Source organism: Otolemur garnettii, unplaced genomic scaffold, assembly GCF_000181295.1.
Source record: "Otolemur garnettii isolate 467f Iridium unplaced genomic scaffold, OtoGar3 scaffold00022, whole genome shotgun sequence".
In the NCBI taxonomy this organism is placed as follows: Eukaryota; Metazoa; Chordata; class Mammalia; order Primates; family Galagidae; genus Otolemur; species Otolemur garnettii.
Window position 1 is genome coordinate 20,055,927 of NW_003852417.1, and position 25,701 is coordinate 20,081,627.

Below are 25,701 nucleotides of genomic sequence, written 5' to 3' on the forward strand. Positions count from 1 at the left end.
TGAGGAGTCCCCACAGAGGCAGGAAGGCAGAGAGGGAGAGAGAGGGATGAAGAGGGGAGGTGATTCCTATGGGGTGCCGACTGTCCATTGAGGAGCCCGTCACAGGTACTCTCACTGAAGCCCTCCCCGGGTTTGGAGCTGGTCTCTGTCCCTGTCTGTGTCTGTTTTATGACAACTCTGAGGATATTGCCCTCCCACCCCTCAGCACGAACCCCATCATCTGTGCTCTTCTCCTGGCATGACAGTGGCTTCCCACCTTCCCTCCACTCTAGCCACTGCCCCACTCTCTAGACATTGTGGTCACTCAGAGCACAGCCCCAAAAGCCCCTTGTCTGGTCCCTGTCACCCTTGCCATTCCTCCTCAGCCAGGTGCTGTAGAAGAGCCACTGCCTCTCACTGCCTCTCACTGCCTGGCTGCCTCAGCCCCCAGCCAGGGTGCTAAGGTTGTCACAGGTCACACTGGCCCCACCTCCCAGCCACCTCCTGCCCACCCCTCCCCTCCGTCCATCTTCCTCCTGGCCTGGGTGATGGGACAGCCTGCCTCTCTCCCACTCTCACACGGTGTCGCCTGAGCTGGAGGCACTTGGGGTGATGTTCCAGTTCCCAGCCCTTGGCCCCCACAGGCCGGCTGGGACTCAAGCCACAGCAACTTCCTGTGCCCACAGCAGGCCCTGCATGGCTGCTCCCTCCTCCACGCAGGCCCTCTCTGCTTCTCTGTAGATGACTCTTGTCACCTTCAGACCTAACCCAGGTGCCTGTCTCCCGGTGGATGCGGCTCATGACTCAGGCTGGCGCAGGGCTCTTCTCTGGGCCTCGGGCAGCAGCACCTGTGTCAGCCTCCATATCAGTCTCCGTGCCACTGCCTCCACTGGCTGCAGCCCCACTGGGGCAGGAGCTGGGTACTAATCTCCTTATGCCCTTGGTGTCAGGCGCAGCATCCTAAGAGGTGCTTAACAAGGTTCCTTGAGATTTGCAAAGCAGGAGGGCACAGCCCGGACACCAAGACACATGGATTCAGAGATAGTGACAGTGAGTGCCATCCCTCACTGTTTGACAGACAGAAGTGGCAAATCAAGGACAGGGCAAGCTGGGGATGGAGGGAGAGATGAGGGCAGACCCAAACCAGCTGCTGTCTTCTCCTGCCTGGCAGAAGGGGAAGGAGGGTGGGGTCGGGTGGGAGATGGCCCAGGATAAATGGCCACTGAAGAGTGGGGGTGCTTTCAACTCTACATATCCTCAAAGAGGTATAGACAATGATGGTCACACCTTGGCATAAAGTGCCCCAAAAGTGTTATCCCCTCTTCCTTTCACCTCCCTGACCAGCAGGCAGAGAGGTCAGTAGGCGCATCTGAGTCCCAGGGCTCAGGCAACTGCCACATGTACTGGCCAGGCAGGTGCGTCCCCTCAGGCAGGCGCTCCATCTTCTGTTTCCAAACACCTTTTTTCATGTTTTCCATTGTGTCCCCTATTTTTCTCACCAGATAAACTATACTTACTAAGTAATAATAATTACTGTGGAGAAAAAGTCTCCCAGAAAAAGGAAGACTTGGCTTTGATTCTTCCGTTTTGATATGGTCCTATCTTGGGCCAAATCAAAATGTCCCTTTTACTAATTTGGACATTTCAAAAATGTCCTGCTTCAAAAGGAAAATGTTTCCTTCTGCAAACTTCTAATGAGGAACTTGCTGGAGAGTGCTGGGGCCACGAGCTAGTCTCAATATTTCAAAGACATTGAGCAGAAACAGCTCTCTGATTTGGGCTGGAGCCTATCAATGCGATGTGGCAATACCGTGGTGTTTCACGCAGATCAGAAACTTGACTTAGAGAGGGTTGTGATTAATAATACATGGGAAAATGAATGAATTATTATTTAATAAGTATAGTTCTTCTGGCAGGCCGAGGCTTTCAAAACACAGAGCTCATGTGAGGAAGTCAGAAAAAAGTCTTTGGAGAAAGAAAAGTCATCTGCCTGCAGGACAGATCTGTTTTGGAAATCCTATCTGGCTGCTGCCTGTGGCCTGATAGTGCCACTGCTGCAGCTGATTCTCTGCCCACAGGCCAGGGAGCACCTGCCACCTGCAGGCATCACGCTGGGCACTTGCACATCAACTAGCAACCCGCTGAGTTGGTGCTGATAACTCCTTTCCTCTCATTGATGGGGAAAGAGTCTCAAGCGATTATTATAAACAACCTGTGTGAATTTGGCAGTAGGTCTGATTCACATTGCTGCGGGGGATATATTGTTCAAGAGGAACCTCCTTCTCCCAGTGAAGCATCTCCTGTTTGTCCCCATCTGTGGCTAAACTGGCTTTGCAGGTTCCCTGGGCAGGAGACGGACAATGGGCTCTACTGGGGGCTTGCCATGGGGGTCTCTGCATCTTTCTGCTCTTCTGCTTCCTTCTTCTTGGCTTTTGTATGTGGGGTGGGCTCAGCAGGAAGCAGAGGTCTGGCTTGCTCAGTGTAGAGGGCCCAAAGGTGGCTGGATATCTTCTAGGACACTTCCTGGGGGTGTGCAGGCCCTGGGGCCACTAACTTGATTGCAACCAACCTTGTTAGAGCTTTCCTGCCTCCAGTGCTTTTAAAAAGCACTTAAGGACTTTCCTTAACACATCTTCCCCCAAGGACCCAGGGATGAGGCTACCACAGGGGAAGCTCACCAGGGGAAACAGGCAACCTGAGAAGCTCTTTCCTTCCCAGGGGGCTGAGGATGTGATGGACGTTGGGAGGCTGTGGAGCTCAATTCCTACCCATGTCCGGCCTTGGGGGGGCATTTGCAGCATCAGGGCTGAGTGATGACACCCTGTGGGCCCCCCTGCCCCCCCACCCCCCCCACCCCCGCCCATTATCAGTTCTGCCAGTGCTCTGGTGCGGGGAGCTGCACCGGGCCAGGCCTCAGCAGCCTAGAGTTGGTGGCTGCTTCTGCCTGGTGTGGCTGTGGGGAGGCTCGTGACTCTCTGAGCCCCAGTGTCCTCATTTGTAAAATGAGGCCTTGCCTGGTCATGGATAGAGCTCGTGTGAGGGTCTGATCAAAGGCCGTGGTTCTAAAAGACTATATTGACCTCACTTGTGAACTTGTTAGAAATCACAATTCCTGGACTGCACTTGAGCTGCACAGAATCAGATGCTTCTGATCAGGTGATCCTGAGGGGGGCCTTGCCCTCTGGGTTTTAACCAGCCCTCCATTCTTCCCCTTAGCTTCACTTAGTGCCATGGCCTTGAAGTGGCCAAGTGGAGTCAGACCTGCCACCAGCCTGGCCTTGCTCCAGTGGGATACTAGGGGGTTGGGGATGAATGTTCCAGAACAACTCGCTCTTCTTTCCAACAGTGAAGGCCCAGGAAACAAGGCTCAAGAAAAGGGCATCAGCTTTCCTGCACATCATACTTCTGTTTCCCAAACATCTTATGTGTTCTGTCTCGTTTGAAGGGCATCAAGCAACATTCAAAGAACAGCCCGTCATAATTATCATTATTAATAATAATTCTGGGGCTACCTCATGCATGCGTAGCATCTCCATGAACTAGAGAACAAAAGGTATACATTCCTTTGTTGCTGTATTTTACTATCCCAAATCTCCCCATCTCTAGCCCTTATGCCCCACCATGGGCTGGAGTCTGTGGCCTTTGATCCTGGGGCATCTGCAGGCACGTACCCACAGGCAGGGCTCCAGTCCTCTTCAGGAGAGTGGGGTGTGCCCCCCGGTCTCCCCCTTCTCCATACTCACCTGTAGGTGTCGGTGGCTGGCACTTTCCAGATCTGGATGCCCTTCAGCGGGCCCTCGCTCCCCACCACCACACTCAGGTTGGAGTTCTGATAGGCGTTGTTGCACTGGGCCTGGGTGGGGCCATAGGGCCCACTGGCGCCGCACGTGGTGAACAGCCAGTGAACTGTGGCACAAGAGGAGAAGCAGTCACTCATTCAGCTGGTCCCTCCCTTCTCAGGGGCCTCCTGGGGTTGCCTCTGGGATGTCTGCCCCATGGCCCCAAACCTCTGTTCCAAGATGGCAATGAGGTCAGGGGGCTAGAAATGCCAGTCAGTCATTCAAACTGCAAACTTCTTCTTCTTCTTTTTTTTTTATTAAGTCATTTGTACATAGATCATGAATACATTTATTCCATTATGGGATTCTATGTGTTGATTCTAGGTGTATATCCAAACTGCAAACTTCTGTTGAAAGCCTACTAGGTGCTAGACCCTGGGTCAGATACTAGGGGAGAGACAATGCTGAGGTGGATAGGGCCCCAGTCTTACGAGAGACCAAGAGGGAAGCAGCCAAACACAGTACAGGACGTTAGGAGAGTTCCGAGGAGAGGGAGAGGGCCCCTTCCAGATGGGCAGTCTCTCACTGAGGCTAGCATAGTGCCGGGTAAACAGTAAATGCTCAGTCTGTGCTGTTGTGACTGCATTTAACCTATTCTCCTTCTGCATCTGGGAACCTCTTAGCTCAGAGAAGACAGAAGGAGTGAACTGAACACAGAGTCAGCCCTATGACCCCACCTGGTCCAGGGCCCAGGCTAATAGTGGGAGCAGGAAGCCTGGCATTCCCTGGCCACAGCTAGGCCTGTCTGCTGGGCATCCCTCAACAGGCCCGCACCAGGGCAGCACTCACCCTCCTCAGTACAGCCAGGTTGTGTCTGAAATGCAACGGGAGCAGCTTTCGTTGCAACAGAGTATGAAGAACTGAACAAACAGGTCAAGTTCGTCTTAGATGCATTCCTCTCCCGTCCCCAGTCCCTCACCTGCTTCCTGGTGCTCTGTGTCCTCACCCAGTGTCCTTAGGGGTGTCACGGGAGCACTCAGCATGGACCTTCCCCACCCCTTCCCGTCTGTGAGCCATTTCCTTCCAAATTTTCTCTCTTTGAGCCAGGCCGGACCTTAGGGAGTTCTCAGATCTCACACTGGCCAGAATTCTAACATTTTTACAACCTGTTAAAACTTTAAAGGACGTGTTCTTGATAAATTAATTTTACTTAAAATACGCAAATCTCATAAGACTGCAGAAATTCTTTTTCTTTAAAGAGAGACTGAGTTGAACTCTATAGAAGATGATAAAAAAATTAGTTTGGTTGTACATAGTTTTTGTTCACTGAAACATTAAAGTGGAAACATTTTTAGAGACTTTGAACTAATTCGATGATGTAAAAGGTGAAAGTTTAGTTTGAGTTGCCAAGATAAACAGTAGCTGGAGATTATGCTGGGCAGGCTGGACAACCTGTGCACTGGGCCAGTTGTGGTGGGTTTTGGTCACATTGCCCTGCCCTGAGGTTGGGAGACAGAAATACTGGTTGGAGTTTTACTATGTGGTCTGCTCAATGCTGAGTCCTCAGCACTTTTCTGAGCTGCTTTTTATTTTTTATTTTTTCGAATAAAGATGTTGATTTCTATTTGGTTTCTGATGGGTCATTTGAAGGACTGGAAGGTGGTAACAGTGGCCAATTGTTGGTCTTCTGATGTGTTTGTGTTATTAAGGGGGTGGACATGTTCACTCAAAGGACTGTTTGCAGAAGGCATTTTTAAGCAGAGCTTGTTTGGTGTCTTGTCCTTTTACTTCCTCCAGTGTCCAAAATATACGGGGAGGGGCCATAGAGTTGGTGTGTAATTTATTTATGCTATTTAAATTGCTCACGAACTTTACAGGCCCCCTGTATATGTGGACTGTGTCTGAGGGATGATAGAACATGGGCTTTGGTTTTAAGTATTTCAAATTGTATATAAAATCAGCACACTGTACCCCATAAATGCATTAATATACACAGCTATGATTTAATGATAAAAAAATTAAAAAAAAATAGAAAAAGAAGATACTAAAATTACCAACAAACATTAAAATAATAAATAAGTAAAATGAAATTTCTAAAAAAAAAAAAAAGAACATGGGCTTTGGAGTCAGCAAGAACACCTGGGTTTGGGGGCAGCCTCATTTCTGATCCACTGGGGGACTTTGATCTAGTTCCTCTGCCAGTGAGAGAGGCCGGGGTGGCACGTTAAAGGAAGCAAGCAATGTGAAGGTTCAGTGTAAAGCCCTAGACTCTAAAGGTTAGGGTACGTCTGAGACACCTGTCCGTAACCAAGGCTGGTGCTATCCCAGACAGGACGGCAACAGCTGGGCATGTGGCGGGAGCAGGGCTGGGATTTTGATTTCTGTGACTGTGGATTCTGCATCAGCAGCACCTGGGAATTTAAACTCAGAGGGTTGGAGATGAGGATGTGGGCACAGGAAAAGCTCGGGGAGGGAGTTGGAAAGCCTAGTCCTCTCATTAGCTCCAGCTCCCTAAAGCCTGTTCTGCAGACCCAGTCTGTGCCTATAGCAAGAGCCTGGGGGTGTGGTGGGGGTGAGGTGGCCTCATCAATTGGAGGCAGAAGCATGGTGGGTGGTTTAGTTAGTTCAACACTGGAAACTCTGTCTCTCTCCATATATATGTATATACATTTTTGTGGGTATATGTTTTTCCTTAAGAGCAGCGGTTCTCAACCTGTGGGGCATGACCCCTTTGTAACAATGAGAATACATCCTGCATATCAGATATTTGCATTATATTTATGATTCATAACAGTAGCAAACTTACAGTTATGAAGTAGCCATGAAAATAATTTTATGGCTGGGGGTCAGCACAACATGAGGAACTGTATAAAAGGGTCGCGGCATTAGGAAGGTTGAGAACCACTGCTCAAGAGTGTGCGGGGGAAGAGAGCTCAAGGTATGGGCTTGGCACCCTACCTGGGCGCTTCCCCTTCAGCAGAGCCCAATTCTAACTTCAGCCTAGGTTGACATTGTCCTGAAATGTTCCCAAGATGTTGGGCTTCTACTCAGCTGGCGGGGAGACGGCTGGTGAGGTAGGAAAAGGGGCTTTGGATTCAGATAGGCTACGTTCTCTCATCCTGGATTTTGCCCCAACCAGCTGTGAGACCTATGGCAGATCACATAACCTCTCTGAGCCTCAGATTTTAAATCTGAACAAATGGAGGTTATAATACTCCCACTTGGACTTTCTGAGAGAATCAGGTGATGACCTGGGCCAAGCAGTTCGCTTGACATTCACCGTTAGAGATGCACAATGAACATAGTTTAAAACGCATGTAACTTCGTATTTGATTTCTCATTGTGGGAAGCAGACACCAGATCTGGAGAATTACATCTCCTGTTCCATAAAGGAGGGACTCTAGGGCCATTTCTCAATAAAGGGACCTGTATTGTCCCAATTCAATGGACCTATATTAGTCTCACGTGGTTTCTACACAAAAATTTTTGTTTTTATTTTCCATGATTTCAGATGGAAGGCCCAGAGAAAGGGCTCTTTCTAGAGAGGGGTCCATGGGAACTGAGGATTTGCCCTCCCAGGTCAGACTCAGGATTCATCCAGCCAGAATTCTGTTGCTTCTAGCAGCCTTCACGGCATGGTGGTCCTGCCTGCTCCGTGGGATGGCTCTCACCCTCCGAAGTCTGCCCAGAGTTGTTTAGAATCAGTTTCTATTTCCTATATTTCCACCGCCGCTTGTGGGTATGGAGTTTCTGAGTTTATGGCTCACTATGCAAGGGGCACTCTGCTTCTCACGGGTGTGCACTTGTCCTGCTCACACTTCCTACTGTTGGTTGCCTTTGTTCATTCTTTCTGAAATCTCAAAGGCATCATAGATGGTCATAGCGAAAGGGGACTGAGAATTCAGTTTCCCAAACCACCTGAGAATCCCTAAAATACAGATTTTAGGGCTGGGGAGATTCAGATTCAGTAGATCTTCTGTGGGGATGGGAAGGTAATACTTGCAAAATGTAAAAACCTTCCCAAGAGAATCTGAGCCTCAGCCAGATTTGCACACTGGCTGCAGCTACCTCACTGCCCAGGTGGAGAACCAGCATTCTAGAGAGGGGAAGTGACTTTCCTGAGCACACCCGCACTGGAAAAGGACCCCAAACTGAGGGCTCCTCCTCTTTGTCCAAGGGTCTTTTGGCGGTGAATTGACCCTTCTTAGCTTTCTGCCATGAAGAGGTCCAGCCTTTTCATAGTGTGTCTGTGTGAGTCCCTGATCCTCTGTGTTCTTTTCAGGACCTTATTTAATCTTAGAATCTGCTTTTCAAGATGGGTCGACTAGAACTGTGGGTACTCGAGAATTTATATGGGGGGGCAGTTGTGACTTTGCTTTATTTCTAGTGTCCCTTTGAAGCTACTCCACACGGGGTGGCCTAGTGGCCTCCCTTGGCTTAGCACTAGACTGAGGCTTGCTGGTAATAGACGCTAATAATTTCTAGATCCTTGCCCGAGGGTGGGCGATTCTTCAGAGCCTGGTGGTATTAACTGTTATGGGCCTAGGAGGATCTGCCAGGAGGCATCTGGAACAGAGACTTTCGAAGCCAGAAGGATCTGACAGGTACTTCAGGCAGGGTAGGCATGAGACCAGTTCTAAGCTAAGGCAGGTAGAGTTGGAACTGTGTTAAGGATAGGTAGATGCTAGTTTGATTTTCAGAAGTGTCACTGGAGTCAAAGGCCTTGGCACAACCCTGTCGATCAAAGCAAGCAGGGCCAGAACCTGAGAGGAAGAGAATTAATTACCAAGAATAGCTCCAGGGGCAGGAGAAGTCAAGGTGAGTTTTGATTCCAAGGTAGAAGCTATTTGTTTCCTGACTTGTTTTGCCCTTCTGGGTGAGGGCAGGGGAGGGGGGCGGGTAGGGCTGAACTTGAGACACCTGAGAGGTCAACTTCATGCATAAAGGGGCAGAAACCTTTCAGTATTTATTGTGCACCCAATGCGGGTCAGGACTGCGCTTTCACATGTGTGTTAAATGCTTCAACCTTGCTGAACCGTTGTAGTGCTGAAGGTAGAGTTATAGGATCCCTGTTAAAAATCAGAAATCCAAGTTCAGGGAAGATGAGTGACTGAGTAGGTAACGGACCCAGCCAGGAATTAAATACAGATTTTCCGAGTCCGAGTTTAAGGCTTTAAAAGATGGTAGGAACACCAGGAAATCTCCATGGAACCTTTCTGAGTGATAGGTGTTTTTTGTTTTAATCCCAGAGCCTGGGGCTCAGTTGTATCAGGAAAGACCATATCAAGTTTGTTCAGGCCCAGGGGATAGCAGGCCAACATGAGGGGACAGGTGAGGGTAGGGCCAGGGTACTGGGGTGGCCCTGGGTAGCTTAGCCTAATAGATTGTGGAGGTCCGGACATCAACCAAAGCAAACACGTGCTCAGGGTCAATGCACTGGTCCTGAGAGGCCACGGAGAGCTAGGAAGTGTCAAAAGGGAAACAAGCAGGGGGAATGCTTATACGGTCAGGAAGCAGAGATAATCAGAGAGGGCTACGTCCTAAGCAACAAAGCAAAACCTTGCTTTTCGGAGAAAAGATCAAGGTTACAGTGAGACTAGCAATGGGGTGAGCTTGATGTTGGGCTGCCATTCTGAGGACACAAGGACCCTAAATTTCCCCCACTGAGGGCCTGCCTGCATGGGCCCCTCCCTCCTGTGTAGGAGGATCAAATGGTCCCCAGGGAAGCAGGCCTGGGAGCAGTGGAGGGGGGAGGCTGCCTCTTTCCTCCTTTCTTAACAAACAAACCTGTTTTATTAATACTCATTTATGAAAGAAAAAAAGAACTGCTTTATCTTGTTCTCACACGCATCACACATTGGAAACATAGTTTAATACTCATTCACATCTAAATTGTATGAAGGACCCACAAAAATCAAAATACTGATTGGTTATAGACAGTTGAGTAAAGAACAATCCATTAAGCCCTGGGTTTCATTTTAAGTATATTGCAGCACCCTCCAGGAAGAAACAAATCAATTAGTAATAAACAGCAAAATGCTAAAAAAAAAAAAAAATAGGCTAGACAGTGATTGTACTGGTTTTATTACTCCTGCTAAGCCATCTCGTCTGTTCGATTCAATGCAAAGAAATAAAGTGTGATACAAAGGAAAATAAGTTCTCAACTATCACTATTAATCATCGTAATAAGGATCTGCCTCATGTGGAAGGCCGGTGTGAGCTGTACCATTGAGGAGCACTCAAAGGCTCATGTGGATCATTTCTACCATTTTGATTTTGATCCATAGTATTGGGTTTTACTCATATCCATTGACTGAACCAACCTTCATGGAAACCGTGGCACACAGAACCATTCTGATGGGCACCCTTGATCTCTTAAATAAGACTCACAACCCAAAGCCAAGTAAATATCATCATTCACCCATTTATAAATATAAATAACACCATTTTTTATTATCAGTTGAAGAAAGTTACCCTTCTTTTACATGCATGATGAAAACCAATTGTTCTTTTATTAAAGTGAAATGAGAATAACTCCATATCGTAAGGTTAAAGCATTTTCTACTGCCAGTCTCCTCTCTATAAACACTGCAGCAATGCCTCCTTTTGGGTATGTCATCAATCTGACACTGGCGCTACAATTAGCTGGGCAATTCCCCAACCATGAAAATGACACTTCGGAATCAGACACCTGGTATGTACTATTATAACAAATACTTTTGTGTTAAAAGTCCTGGCCTATGCCTTTGCTCCATTGCAAGGACAAAAAAGATAAGAGACCACCGCTGTAAGTGTGCACTGGAGAATTAAACTAGTTCACTCTATCTAATAACACAACATCTTTAAACAATGACAAAGAGTAAAGCTCAGACGCGGAAGAGTCCGCAAAGCAGATGTCTACATAACGAGTTGTTATAAAGCAAACGCCAATTTTAACCACCGCCTGGGTCAAGAAACAGAACTTTGCCAGCCCCTTCAGAAGACCTGCAATGTCCTCTCCAGATGCAGTCCCCGCCTTGCTCCTAGAAGTAATCATTATCCTGGCTGACATGATAAATACTTCCTTGCATTGCCCAGTACTTTTATTACTCAGGTGTGCCCTGTCCCTAGATACTATTGCTTAGTTCAGCCCATTTAAATTAATTTTGTTGTTAATTAATTAATTAATTTTTTAAATCTGCAGAATCTTCCTCAACTCCTTCCTTTCTCTTATTTTATATTTTGAAGACTAAGCCATTTGACCTGTGGACTCTCCCTCTCAGGATTTTGTGTATCCTTATGAATCTGTGACTTCAACCATATTTTTGAATTTCAGTTGGTTACAACTGTTATCCTTTGGAAGCTCAAAGGACTGCACCATGGACAGGCCATTAAAATTGTAATACTTGATATATACTGATAACGTTTGTTATCTTGTAAATTGTATCTTGAATCTCTTGTAATTGCAGAAGTCAGATGTGAATCGAGCATTCCAATTTTCATACAGGTTTTTTCTTTTTTAAAATGTATATACATTTTTTTGCACCCTCTGTTACAGGTGCATGTATGTATACCAGTAAAAACATACATCTATATAAAATATGCATATATGTATGACAGAGTACCTCGTGAGTGCTCACTGGTATTTTCAATTCAAATTAAGGGCTACGTGGCATTTTATTTAACCTCTTTTTATCTTACATCTGTATTTCTCTTTTCTATACTGAGATCCATGGCTCTTAAGAACACCTGTGATAATGGAATTAGAATATTCTGTAATTACTCATTTATTTTACCTTTCTTTATACACACAACAGTGTCAGAGGAACAACGTTTACACTACCGCTTTCACCATTATTACCCTAAAAATTGAGACCAGTTAACATTTTCTTTTCCATATCTGTGTTTTTTTTCTCCTTTCCTTCCTTGTCACAGTTGTGCTTTACCTACACTGTTTGGGCAGTGGTCCTCAGGACGACCCTCTCTCCTGTTTAACCCTTCCTGAGTCCTAAGTCTGTAAGTGTTTATGTTTCTTGTTCATAGCGGTCCCTATCTTGACATTTCTCTCATCATTTTTGTGGTCTAGAGCTTGTTTTAAGGTAAACTACTTAAAACAACGAAAGAGCTCCTAAGAGAAGTATTCCTTGAATTCATGGAGGCCAATAATATATTTTCCCTTGGAATATGGTAAATAATCTACTCCATTTTCTTCTGATATCAAGTGTTACTGTCAAAACAGACCTTGATATTCTAAATTTCCTTCTTTAACAAATCAGTTGTTGCTTCGGTTAGGAGTACCGAAGTAGTACCAATACTTTTTGCTCAAAGTATTTTTTTCTTTTTCTTTGAAGTCCAGCCATTTTACTAGAATTAGCTTGGTACTGCTTCATTCTGGGTCAGTATCCTGAGCTATTCAGTGTGCTCCTTTCAAGAGTAGTTTCTAGACGGATATTTCCCTTGAGTGGTAGCTCTAAGTGTTTTGCGTGGTTCCCGTTCTTCGGTTTTCCTCTTCAGATACTCCTATTATCCTCACGTTAGCTCTCCCTTGCCTCTCTTTGATGTAGGTCATCTTTCTGATTTTTAAAAATGTCCTCTTTTCACTATTCTTGCAAGGCATTCACTGTTGTGTTTATGCACTCTTCCTTCCTTCTAGTCTAATCTTCCTTTCTGAAACATTTTTTTATTTTAAATTCTTTTCTGAGTTCGACCACTGAGCTTTTGAGCTCTGCTTATACTGACTTACATTATCATGTCACTTACAGCATTGTTTTAGTCTCTGTTCATTGGGACACAGAAGGTAACAGTTCTGACCTGGCCCGTAGGCACGTCTTTCCGGCATGCTTCCATTTTCTGCCCGGGTGTTATTCTGCCCTCCGTGCCCCTCTTTTCTTCTTGTGATTTTGTATGGGGTTTGATCTTGACACTCTTCCATTATACATTTTTATAAGAAATTATTTTTCCTGAATTTTTAGGGTTCGGGAGTTTTTCAGCTTCACAGGGGTCCCTCTACTCCTTTCCATGTAGTGTTCAAAAATATGGCAGTTTGCTTTCTGAGGTTTTGGGCTCTGTTTCTTTCTTTTTAGCTGGATATTCATTCATTCATCCACTCATGTATAGTCTCTATTACCCCTTCCCTACTCAATACTGATTCCACTCCCAGAAATTTCTTCTCTCTTTCCAGAAAGAAGGCTTGGTGGGCATGTTGGTCCACCCTCCCCAGCTGGCCACAGGCCGCAGGCACTCGCGTGCGGCTGGGTGGGCAGAGCCTCTTCTGGTTTCAGCCGCGTTCTCAGACTGGCTTTCTGTAATTTCCAGGGGCGACCTGTTGGCTATTTTGGAGTTCTGTCCTCCGGCTCATCAGGCAGCCTGTCCTTTCTCTGTGCAGGTGCTGAGACTACGCAGGTCTCCTGGCTGCTGGCACTTGGTCTTCACTCACTTGTGTTTTGGGATGTGAAGGGAAGGCCTTATCATCAAATTTCATTGTAAATGTTGTCTGTGGGTTTTCAGTTTTGACATATGGCTGTTCTGTTTCTTATGCAGGGATTTAGCAATAATTAAAAAAAAATCTATGCTGTTACCACAATCACTGCCATCTTCCCAGAATCCTTGAAAAAAAAAATGTAATGTAGGAATAATTGGAGCTCATTTGCTATGTTTAGCTCCTTTTCCCATCTGTCTGGTCAGAGCCCTCACCTACATTCTTATTCTTGTGACTGCAGGGTTTTCAGATTACACCTCAGGGACCTCTCCAATGACCATGGCCAAGAACCTGCCATTACATCACGTCCTGCCTGTTTTTGATGCAGCCCTCTAAGTATAACTTAACCTTTTCCTGATAGTGCTTCCCAGACTTAATGAGTTGTTCGGGGCCACTTGACCCTTCATGAAATGGCCCCAGGTATACATATTTCACTCTGGCTCACTTTCTCTCTCTACTGTGCCTCTCTCTATGCTTTCCGAGGCCTGCAGCTCGACCTCTACACCTGGTCTTAGTTTGTGTCCATTGCCAGGGGAGGGGTTCAAGTGGCGCTGCCCCTCTGTGTCAGGCTGAGCGGCAGTTAGCTGAAGGGAGCCTTTATGACATGATTTTGGAATATATTTATACTTTGGGTGCTTCTGTTTGGTGGATGGTTGGAGGTGCTGGAAATCTAACCACAGACCAAAGGATGTTACTACATTCTGAATGAACAGTGTTGGGAATGGTTAGGCGTTCTGTTTTCACGTATTTAATTAGTCTATTTATGTAGCACCTTCACCCTGCCCTGAGCTGAGCTGCTTACAATCATTTAGAGAAGGAGGAAGGATTGTTATTTTTAGGTCATAAGATTTGTGATCAGGCAGAAAAGTTAAGCAACTGGCCAGTGATTGCAGAGTAAGCCTGAGGCTAAGTGAGGAGGGGCACATGGCCTGGACTCTTTCTATAACACAAACTTTTCAGTTGCTGAATTTTTCATGCTGTTCTTCTAGTTTATTTCTCAGACTGAATTAATTTGCATTCATGCATATGCGTGAACACACGTGTGGCGATGGACATACAAGTACCACATGCTTGCACACACACCTGTGCATGCACCTCTGTGTGTGCACACACACCCACTTTTCATTCAGGCCAAGCTTCTGGTTATTTCTCTCTGATGATGAGAAGTAAAGACAACAGTTATAACATCAGCCCGGCCTTTTACCCGATGCACTCACACACGTGATCTCCTTTATACTTTTTCAGCTTTGTTCTCTCTGCTCCACACACAGTTCGTCTAGGCAGGTGACTGATGATGCTGGAGTGTCCCAGGGAACAAAGACCAGAGGCCCGTGTCCCTTCCTACAGGGAGGCAGACACCTTTTCTCAGTGAGGAACCTTAGAGTGAGCCAGCTCCCATCACCGGGGCAGCAAGGGAGGACCACTGAGATAAAAGCTGCTTTCAGGACTGAATTACCCTAAACAGTTCCGACATCCAGAAATCTGCAGGAGGTTTTAATGGCTCCTGCGATGGCTGCTGTGCTGTGTCCTCTGCCACCCTCTGCTCCCCAAGGGAAAGTCAGCAACACAGGGGAGAAGAGAAAGGTCACAGGAAAAACACTATCCTGAAAGCAGAGCTGTAAGAATTAAGTTAAGGGAGGCCTTGGGGCTAATTCAGTTATTTCCAAGTTGGCTTCAGGCCAGAGTTGTGCTAATAAAGTATTTGATATTGATGCAGGTGCTGTGGACTCTCACCCATCTGTGGGCTACATTTAATGGACTTGGGTTTGAGGCTCAGTTGGGAGAGGTGGTGGTTCAAATACCAGATATGCTGTGCTTAGGCCTGAAGAGTCCTGGGCTTCTGCCCTGTCTGGTGTTGTCTGCAGACCTAGAGAGAAGATTTGATCTAGTATGTCAGCATAGGAGTTATGCTATTAGGATTCACTACCTCTGGATAGAAGGTCCACTGGCCCCTAAAAGAGAGGAAAAAGGTGGGAACCCGTAGCCCCTTGGTGCTTTATTCTCAGTTATCCTGGCTTAGTGTTTGTTCCAACTCACGATGAGCTACAACAACACAATAATCCTTACAAGACCCTTGGGATTGTAATGGCTCTGACAGATGGGCAGACGGAGGTGCACGCAGCCCAACTGGCCAGGAGATTTGGAGCTGGAAGGAGGTTCCAACTGCTGAGTCTGGGTCTCAGACCCTCTAAGATGAGTTGGAGAACTGAGACTCATGAGAGGGTGGAAAATCCAATGTCAAGGGCAGAAGGGAAGGCAGTAGGAACCATTAGGATTCAATGGTGGGTCAAGAAGAGAAAGCAAAGCACGGAAGACTAGGGGGCTAGAGAAAGGAAGAGAATGGATGTTCTGTCTTACTCTTGCCTGCAATGCAGTCATGGTGGCTGGAGACACAGCAGCCATTTTGTGACCTGAGAGACAAAGGCCAACAAGGGTTCAGAGATCTTGACATTATTAGGCCCGGAACTAAGGGAAGTACTCACTGTTAGGGCCTCTGAGTTAACATCAGCAGTCATCTATAAAATAACTTTTTTTATGAGACTGGACTACTCATAGGCCTACTTCACCCTGGGACCTTCCACTTGAACAGAGACTCCTATGATTTACTCTCCCACCTATCTGCAATGAAAACATCTTTGACCAGAGAATCCTGTTACTCTCCCTGAAATAGCAAAAGATATCTTGGAGGGGGCCAGGTTTCCAACACTTCCTCAGACCCTGCATATGGTCAGCCTCAGCTTGCTGTCTTTGGGGGAGAGCCAGGTACCCAAGTCATGCCCCCAGCCCATTCTGCTCTGCCAAACTGTGTTCCCCTTTCTCCACCCACTCTACTGTGTTTCGGCACACTCATGGTCAAGGCCTTTAGAGCTTGTGAGTGCTGTGGCTATGTTGTGGAGGGCCTTGAAGGCTTCCCAGGTCACAGCAGCCTAGAGTAAAAAGTAGGATCCATATATTAGTAACCCATGGTGTTTTCCTGGTTGTGCTCTGAGGCTCACCTGCGGGAACTTGAACTCTCCTCCCCTGACACCCTATCTGTCACTGACTCTCCACCCCCCTGATTGGTTTCCTGTTTGTCATAGCACATGACTCTGAAACTAAGCTGTCTGTCCAGTGGTTTGTTTTCTGCTCCCCTCCTAGGTGCAGGCTCTGTGAGAGCCTTCCTCTGCTTCATTCGCTGCTGTGTGTCCAGGCTCTAAAACGAAGTTGGTCACATAGAAGGAGGAATGTAATTAATAAGCCTTTTGTTAAATGAACACAAATCTGTGCTCTCGTGAGATTCCCATTATAGTTTTAGGAGACAGACAATATAGGGTGTCCCAAAGGGCACTGTACATAGGGAAAATGGAAAATTGTAGCTACATTACCTTTATTTACAAAATATTCATTACAAAATTTTACAAAGGGGTGGCCAACATGTAAATAATGTTTTTCAGGGCAGTGCCTATGGCTCAAAGGAGTAGGGCGCTGGCCTCATAGGCCGGAGGTGGTGGATTCAAACCCAGCCCTGCCCAAAAACTACAAAAAAAAAAAAAAGAATGTTTTGTAAATAAAGGTGCATTTGGTTACAATTTCCCGTTTTCCCTATGTATGGCAACTTTAGGGGCTTCTTTAGGGATACCCTTTAGAGAGAAAAGACTAGGCCAGGTACCAGCCAGCAAACCCCTGGAGTGGCTGGGCGGGGGAGGGTTCATGCATGCGAGGGAACAGTGTGTGGCACTTTGGGCCCTCGGAGCTCCTGCTTTGGTGTGAGTGTTCTATGCCAGCTACAAACACTGCTGTTTTTTTTTTTTTAAGCTGGCTGGGGCCAGGTTCTAACCTGCCACCTTTGGTATATGGGGCCAGTTACCCACTGAGCCACAGGCACCGCCCGTGTAGCTACAAATGCATGTTTGCCAAAAGGGCTTTTATCTCTTACCTATTATTGGAAGACAGTAGGCCCCCAGGGAGCTGGCACACATACTCACTTGAGCACACACCAGCACACTCACACTTGTACACCCATACACATGGCTGAATGGTGAGAGTCTTGTGTCCTCCTCCTTAGCAGTGTGGATGTTCTACTAGGCTTATTGGATCCTAGAGGGTCACTAAACTGAGGGCCTCAGTTCCTAATTGGCTAGAGATCAGTTCCTCCACACCATGGCAGCTTGCTTTTTTCAAAGCCAGTGAGGAAAGAGAGAAAGAGACTATCTGTTAGAAAGACAGAAGTTACAATCTTATAATTGATGTGTGTGATCAATTCGTAGACTGAATGAGCTAGTAAGTATGATCAGCATCAGGAAGCCACTGAGGGGAAAGAAATAGTCTTCTTGCCCAGGGAGCTATTCTGAGGCCCAGGGAGATTTCCTGATTCCAAGTTAGGTTGCTGGACAACTCAAAGCTCACCTCTCTTTTCCTTACTTGTTAATATTAATTAGTCACTTACTAAAAAATAACAATTAGATGAATAAAGTTTTCTCTCCCCTCATTATTAAGTCACTGTCAATATGCACTATAGAAACAAATTAGGCATCCCCAATTCTATCACTTGGGACGGGTTTGAAAAGATTTTCTTTCAGAAGGTTCTGGAGGCTCAATTATTTTCATGATCTCAACAAGCTGTAGAACATGGATTTTTAGAAGGCCAGAAACTGGAATTTGCTTGGAACTTTTGCAAAAATTTTGAGGAACATATACTCAGATGCATATTTATGTGTGTAGCTCATAGAGTTACGTGTGTACGCAAATGAGCACACAACTCAAAGAGGAAGCGAACTGTAAATGCATCTAATATATGTAGAAGGCAACATATAAGCAGTGAGTGAATTGGCCCAACCTTTTTGGTTATATATTTGGCTATGTTACTTATAACATCACAACAACCTTTTATGTTAGTACATTGTTTTTCTATCTTCCAAAGACTCTTAGAAATGGCCTCATTTGTTCACTCTGGTAGCCAGCTGTAAGAAGGATCCTACTTCATGGATGAGGGCACTGGGGCCCAGAATGTGTGTGTCTCCTGAAGTCATGCAGTTAGATTTGGTCTCTAGGATTCTTTGCCAATCCACTTATCATCTTGCTATTCATGTTTCTGTGGAATACTGATAGGCTTGAGATCAACTTTAGGAATTCTGCCCATCAGAGGGCAGAATTCTGGCCTCTCAGAGCTTCCTGGTGATGGGGTGATCTCTGGCATTCAGAGGTCATTGCAGATGGGTTCTAGGACCACCCAGTGATCGCCACCTCCTGACAATCACACCTTGTGTAATGCTCTCCCTTTGAGTATAGGCAAAGATCTGTGAGCTGCTTTTAACCAACTGGATATAGCAAAGAGGATGGGATGTCTTTTTTATCTTTGAGTTGTAAGATTGTAATTTCTGTCTTTCTGAAAGATGGTATCTCTATCTCTCTTTCTTTCTCTCTTTGCTCACTTGTTTTGAAAAAAGCAAGCCACCAGTTAGGAACTGAGGCTCTTAGTTTAGTGATCCTCTAGGAACTGCCAACAACCATGTGAGCTTGGCAGTGAACGCTTCCCCAACAGAGCTTTCAGATGAGACCCCAGCCCTGGCTGATACCTGGCCCGCAATCACATGAGTGACCAGGAGGTGGAGGACTCAGCTGCGCTTTGCCAGGTTTCCTGACCTTGCAGAAGCAGATAGAACATTGTGTGTTATTTTAAGTTACTCTGTTTATGGTCATTTGTTACAAAGCAATAAATAACTATCCAGCCACCCCTGGAAAGCCTCTGCTCCGCTACTAGTACTTTCTTTGGCCTCATTATCTTTTGTATAAAGCATCCAGCAGTGAGGGCAGTGAGCAGCTGGGCTGTTTGGCCCTGTGCCCTCTCTCCTCCCTGACTCAGTGATAGCTGAGGCAGTTCCACCTCTTCTTTCTTTTCCTCTTTGTGGGGAAAAGGCAAGCAGGGAAGACCCATTTTGTGATCAAGAGTCAGTATTTTAACCTTTTAAACTTTTTTCATCCTAGATCCTCTGTCCAGCTCTGGGTCTGGATGAATTAAAAAAGACAAAACAAAACATTTCTTTGTCCGAGACCACTGAAGCTTTGCTGCAACAAGCAGAGAGGTGAATAGGCTCCAAGAAGATGCAAGATTGTTTTACAGGCAGAGGCAGCAAGTCTGGGAGAAGAATGATAAAAATGTGGTCTTCCCAAACAACAAGTGCTTAATGTACTTGCACTGATGGAGGGACTTTTGTGTTCTGCCAGTCTCTAAGTTAAATGATCTTAATCAAGGCACGCAGAGCCCAGAGTTTCTGGATCATTTATTGTCTCCTACTTACGTAACCTTTCCCTGAAACGAATGGGAGAAAACGATATTTTCCCAGGCTGGTCCTGAGAGAGAAAGGCGATGGTTCCTGTCTGCTGCTCAGAAGAGCGACAGCATCTTCACGCTCGGTATCTGTCAATAGCTTTGCTATAATTCCAGCCACTGCCCACTATTAGACTGGAGGTCACAAGGCATTTTTGAGTCCACCAGACCAGGCTGGCACTGTGCAGTTTCTCCAGGGACAACTGGGACTTGGGAGTTTTGCGGTAACAGCAGTGATGCCTTCCTATCTCACAGAATGCTGCGTTTCTTTTCAAAAAATGATGGACAGTTCAGAATAATTTCCAAAGCACCATCTAGGGCAGGCTGAAGCGAGAACACCTGGCCTGTTTCTAGATGTGCCAGAGTAGGACGTCTCCCTCGTGCTGGGGTAACAGTGGCCTTGTACTGGGCTCCTGTGGACCAAGCCCTGGGAGATGTGTCTGTCAAGAGCGGCAGTTTGGCTGGTTCATAGCTGCAGGCCCCAGGGCACCCAGCAAAGGTTTGACACAGAGTCAGCACCTGATAACTGCTTGTGAAATGAAACTATGTGAGTCTTTATGCCCTAGGATTGGGATTCAAAGAAAGCAAGGATGTTGCCTGCATTGAACACTGAGTTGAATCTCCTGGGTGGAAAGAGAACAGCCAAGGTGCACACAGCAGGAGTCTTGGTCTCGCTGCTGGCCGGGCTGCAACCACCTACTCTTAGCACAGTTAGTTCTTAAGAGGGGGTTAAAGTGGGGAAGGCTTTAGAGTGAGCCGGCTTGACTGGGAGCTCTGGCTCTGCGTTTGATGGGTGGGGCAATTCATGTAACCTTTCTGACCCTGCGTTTCCTCAGTTCTAAAATGGAAACGTAACAATGGCTTGTGCAGCCCACTGCGTGTCAGCACCTCTCTAAGCTCCTGACATGTATTAACACATGGGATCCTTACATCAACTTGCGTATGAATAACCTAGACACAATTTTTGATGCAAGGAAACAAAGACACACCAGGGGAAGGGGGCTCCAGAGCTGGAATTTGGACACAGGTAGTCTGTGCTCTTAAACAAGATGCCATATTTGTTCCTCATAGCAACAACTACCTGCAGGGTGTTTGTAAGAATTAAATGATAAAGACCCTGAATGTGCTTAGGGACAAATGGAAGGAGTCAGAACATATTATAGGAGAGCCTGTGGCTTGTAGCTTGTGGGCACTCTGCCTTCAGCCCAGCCTTTGGTTCCATCCTGTCACAATCACCAGGTCCCTAGGGGAGTGCTATGTCTCCCTTGGTGTCAGCCACCTCTTGGGGATGTTGACAGGCTCTTTAGTCTGCAGTGTCTCTTCCTCAGAGGAGACTGGCTGATGTCAGGAATGAGGGTCATGGATCACGAGTTAGATCCATGCCACCTCTCTTCCTGGAACACAGCATGTTTGGTTTCAGGGAAGGGAGGCACACCCAAATGACAGTGACATTCTAAGCAGGAGGGTGTGAAGCTGCTGCAGTGACTGGGAACCACAGGCCTCATTAAGGCTGGCATGTCATGTGTCATCACTAGTGTGCCTGCTATAAATAGGTGGTAACCTAAAATTAGTAACGTAAGAGAGAACCCACAGCGGGTGGCGAACCAGCCGGGCAGTCAAGCAGGGAAATATCCAAGTGCCTGAATGGGCTCCTAGGGTGGTATTTGTGGCCCCAGGCCTGCCACCCCTTAGAGAATTGTCCCCTCCCTGCACAGGTGAATGGACCTAGCAGAAGTACCTTCCACGTGCCCAGTGAAGGCACACTGAGGGCTGCCAGCAAGCCACAATAGTCATTTTCCTCACGCACGAGTGGGTACATTGCCCGCCTGGGGCTCAGTCTTGAATGTTAGTGAGAGGTGCAGATGCTCTGTTTAAGCAAAACTAACATAAGAAACAGGATTTTCCACAACAGAAAGAAACTTCTAGAAGACTGTTCAATTGTGGGGTTCACTGAAGATTTCTTTATCAAAGCTTTGCCTTCCAAATGTTTATCTGGCTTAGAAATTTTACTTTCTATGTGATTTTTAACAAACATGTTGTTGAGCTTTTTATAAAAGTTGTATGATTTAGGGCAAATTACTCAACTCTCTGGACCTGAAATGCTTCATTTATAAGAGGGGATAATGCAGCATCAGCCAATGGGGTGACACGTGTGGGTGAGCTCAACGTGGACGGGCACAGCAGTGAGCAGTGTGGAGCGGAGGCGACACCAGGGCACAGGGCCTTTGCTGTCTGAACAATGGAACCTTAAAAGATGCCATGTGGCTCTGAGCCTGCCTTGTCGCCTTCTCAAGGCCCAAGCTCCTCATCTGTAAGGAGGAGGGCAGGCTGCAGGGCCAGGTTCCTAAACCTTGTTACTAATCAGACTTTCCTTGAGGGCTTATTAAAAATGTGGCTTTTGATCCCCACCCCCGTTCCCGGATATACAGATTCCACAGGTATGCAGGGGCCCAGGAATCTGCTCTTTTAACAAGCTGCACTCAATGGTGACTGAGATGCAGATGGTGTAAGGAAGGAACCCTGGGCCAGATCTAGTTCCTCCACTGACTGGCCCGCTCACCACTGCACTGGCTGAGTCTCCCATTGTGCTCATAACGGGGCATTTCTGGGGAAAGCTGTGACACAATTCGCCCAAGAGTCTAACCTGAGGACACCCCTATCTTGACTCATCTCCTGACATCTCATATCTTAGGACCTCCTGCCTCTGGAATTGGCATTTAGTGAGGATCTATGGCTAAAGAAGGGTCTGGCCTCCTTCCTATGCTCCACCTGGTATAAGATTATCTGTAAGGCCAGCAAGGAAGATGTCAGGATTCTTGGAATTGGATTAGAGCATGTTATTTACTTAGCATCTGAGTGAATCCAAAGGCCGGGCGCTATACCACTGGAGTACTTGGCTGGGCCGGCTGGGCCTGCTGGGCCTGAGTGTAGAAGGCTCCAAGAAAAACAAAGACCCCCATCTCGAGTGGTTCTAAAGGAAGGGGCTGGGCCTGCCTTCCAACAATTCCGTCATCCCCAGAAGGGTGTTCTTAGAACATAATGGCTCTAGTTACAAATTCTATTAACTCTAATAGTTGTTCTGTGGTGAATGGATAATGCATTTAGCAGAAATAGACCCAATCAATTTATATGAAACTCATAAAACTTTCTCATTGGAATTGGCATCTGTTCTTGCATCTCAGGAGCATGTGTGGAAATGGACAGGCGGTCACCCTCACTTCTGGGGACAATAGCAGTGCTATAGGTTAATTGGAGAGATGGGCCAGATAAAGCAATGGCTCCCTCATGACATGGACATTCAGCCCATGGACTCCTGGAGCTGGAAGTGGAAGGGACTTAGACACTGTCTGTTTCAAGCCTTGACTTTTTAAAACAGTGGTTTCTCTGCTCTTGTCTGTGTTCACATGAGCCCCTCTCATGAGTGTTGTTACGGAAGGGTTTGCTGACATGCCCAGGGGGGAAGGCTGTGCAGAGGTGGAGGGTCCCCAGCCCATAGCTTGCTAGTGCAAACCAGCCTGGCCCTGTGGTGTTCTGACTCCCAGTGTGGTGCTCTTTTCAATATTCTGTGTATTTTTAATTTCTTTATGTCCCTTTGGCATAAGATATACACTCTGAAAATGGTAGACCAACGTGTCCCCAAACTAGCCAGAGACAAGGCCATGGTTTGATGCCAAGGCTCCACAGTCAGGACTGTGGGATTATGTCCCAAGTTTGAGCTTATTCTTATGTTAGCTGAGCTGATTTCCTGCGGCCCTCCATTCACTGCACAGAGGGGTAAGGAAGCGGGGACAGGTCACTGGCTCTGGGGGCCTGTAGTCCTCAACCTGAGCTGTGTAGGGAAAGAGCTTGCACCACTGCCCTACTAATATTTGTCACCCAAGAGGGAGACAAAGGTGGAGAGGAGAGAGGGAGAGAGTGACTGAGAGGGAGGGAGAGAGAGAGGGAAACCTGGCTCTGCAGCCCTGTGATCGCATTATACCCACCATTTGGTTGGTGTAATTGTAGCGCAAAACTGACAAATGTAATTTTCCCTGGACTTAATACTGGCCCCATTTTCTCTTTCTAGCTTCTTCATCTGATTAGCAAACGTGACCTGAGTCTTCCGAGAACACCGCGTGAAGAACCTGGCTGTGCTCTCCCCTGCCTGCTGCCCTCGAGGCTCAGTTCTGCTCCGTGTGCTGGGAGGTGAGGGAACCCCCAGGCCCAGAGAGTCAGGTGGAGTCCCTCATCTGTGGGTAGGGGCTGCCTTGGGGACATGAGGAGCATTTAGGGAGCTCGGAAGCTTTGTGAGCAACTATTTTCAAAAGACCCCATAGGGCCTCTGTGTTTCTAGGAGTTGCTCTAACCCCTGCCAGGAGGGTAGTGGAAATGCCACCAGCCACCTTGTTCCAGCAGAAACTGACAGCGCTGAACTTTGGAAAGAAAATCTTATTATCTTGTCTCCTGGGTTCTTTGTCGAAGGGCTGGGAGCTGATCTGTTCACGTCCATGCAGGGGTGTCTGTCTGGCTCTCTCATAGCTGTTCTTTTCTGTTTTTAGTGTTTATTTCCCCTCGGAGACTCTGAGACCTGGGGGTAGCTGAGCTGGGTGTAGGAAGGTAGACTTCAGGTTGACATCTGGCCCCGCACCCTGCCTGCCAACCATGGGACTCTTAAATTCTCCTACACCATTTCCCTATCCCTAACTTGATAACAACAGCATCTGTCCCCAGCTGTGGACACAGCCTGGCTCTGGGTGGATGGGCTCACTTGAAGCTCCTTTCCTTTCCCTCCCCGCCCTGGCCTGGCCCTCCCCTTCCCCATGGGCTTCCCAGGTAGAAGCTCTGAGTGTGGGTTTGTAGACACACCTTGCTGCTCACAGGCCACTCTCCTCCCTGGACCAGGAGCTCCCAAATATTGAGTCCCGGGTCAGCCTTGTCCCTGTTGTAGGCACGCAGTGCTAGGCGTGGAGGACCCAGGCTGTTATCCCTGAGCGGCTGTGGCCCTGCCCGAGGGCTTCTTCCCAGAGCCCTCCTCCGCCTTCTCTGGTGTAGGCTCTTGCTCTGCCATCATCACTGGTCACTTGTGACCTCCCTGTCTAGGCTGGGAGCTCTTTGAGCTCCTGATCTGGGTTGTGCTTGCAGCTCTGACTGCAGGACCAGCCCCAGAGGAAGGGTGTAGGGGAAAGCTGGGGCCGGGGCCCAAGGTGTGGCCTGTTCTCCCCAACCAGGAGGCTGAGCTCAGGCAGCTCAGTGGACATTGTTCTGTGGATGGTGGGGAAAGATGGACTTGCCTCTAATAAATCTCCCCAAAGAAAGCAGAGACATCCCCCCACATGCTCATAGGGATCTGTGGCCAGGTGAGATTAGAAGATCTAAGCCTTGGGGGGAGCTGGCTGCAGCAGGGTATCTTAGGAAGGCAGTGGCTCTTTATTTGGTGTCCTGAAGCCTTCTCAAGAAGCCTCGGGTATGTGATGTGGCTCCTGTGTCGGCCCAAGGATGTATTTAGCTAATGTCCTCTTCCCTTTCAGTTGGCGCCACTCCAGAAGAGAGACCGAACACTGACTTATAGCTACCGCCTACGTCCTGCTCTGAGGCTGGGATCAGGGGGAGGGGTAATGTTACCAGTGGGGGAGGCTTGCGTTCCAGCTGCTGTCCTCTCCAGCCTCTCAGGCAGCCCCGCGCTTCTAATTTTATTTGGAGGTGGTGGGGGAGTCACTGCTGCTTTTGAGCCACTGCATGATTTCATTAGTCCAACTGGCCACTGGGCAGGCCCTTATCGATTAGCCTTTTAGGGACTGTGGGAGTTATGTGGCAATAAACCCAGGAGTCACACAGGATAGACGGCTGTTTCCTAAATGCTGGCTGCAGAGGAGCTGGCTGTCGACATCTGAGATCTGAGCCCAAACACCCAGCTGCCCACTGTTCAGTAGCTGTTTCTGGAGTCCTGACTATGTTATCAGTGCTGGTGGGTAGTCTGGGCAGGTGGCTGTGGATGTGTTTACTTAGCACACTAAAAGGGGAAGGCTGGCCTCTTTCCTGGATTTATAAACTTCCTGAATTCATTGCAGGGAGGTCATAGTTGACCCAGAGCCAAGGAGTGAGTGGGGTGAATAACTGGGCTTAGGTGGCAGGGAGGTGCATGAGGGGATGAGTAGAAAGCTGTGCCCTTCAGGGTAGACATTGCCATGAGCCACAAGGCC

The 25,701-nt window shown here is 47.4% G+C and overlaps 1 protein-coding gene across 1 annotated transcript in view; it reads right to left on the bottom strand.

The window, feature by feature from the left end:
• ALK (ALK receptor tyrosine kinase) overlaps nucleotides 1-25,701 on the bottom strand; it is a 701,480-nt gene that overhangs the window by 50,172 nt on the left and 625,607 nt on the right. Inside the window, exon 12 of the mRNA XM_003787498.2 lies at nucleotides 3,723-3,885. Coding sequence (XP_003787546.1) covers nucleotides 3,723-3,885 — 163 coding nt within the window. The remainder of the gene's footprint in view (nucleotides 1-3,722; nucleotides 3,886-25,701) is intronic.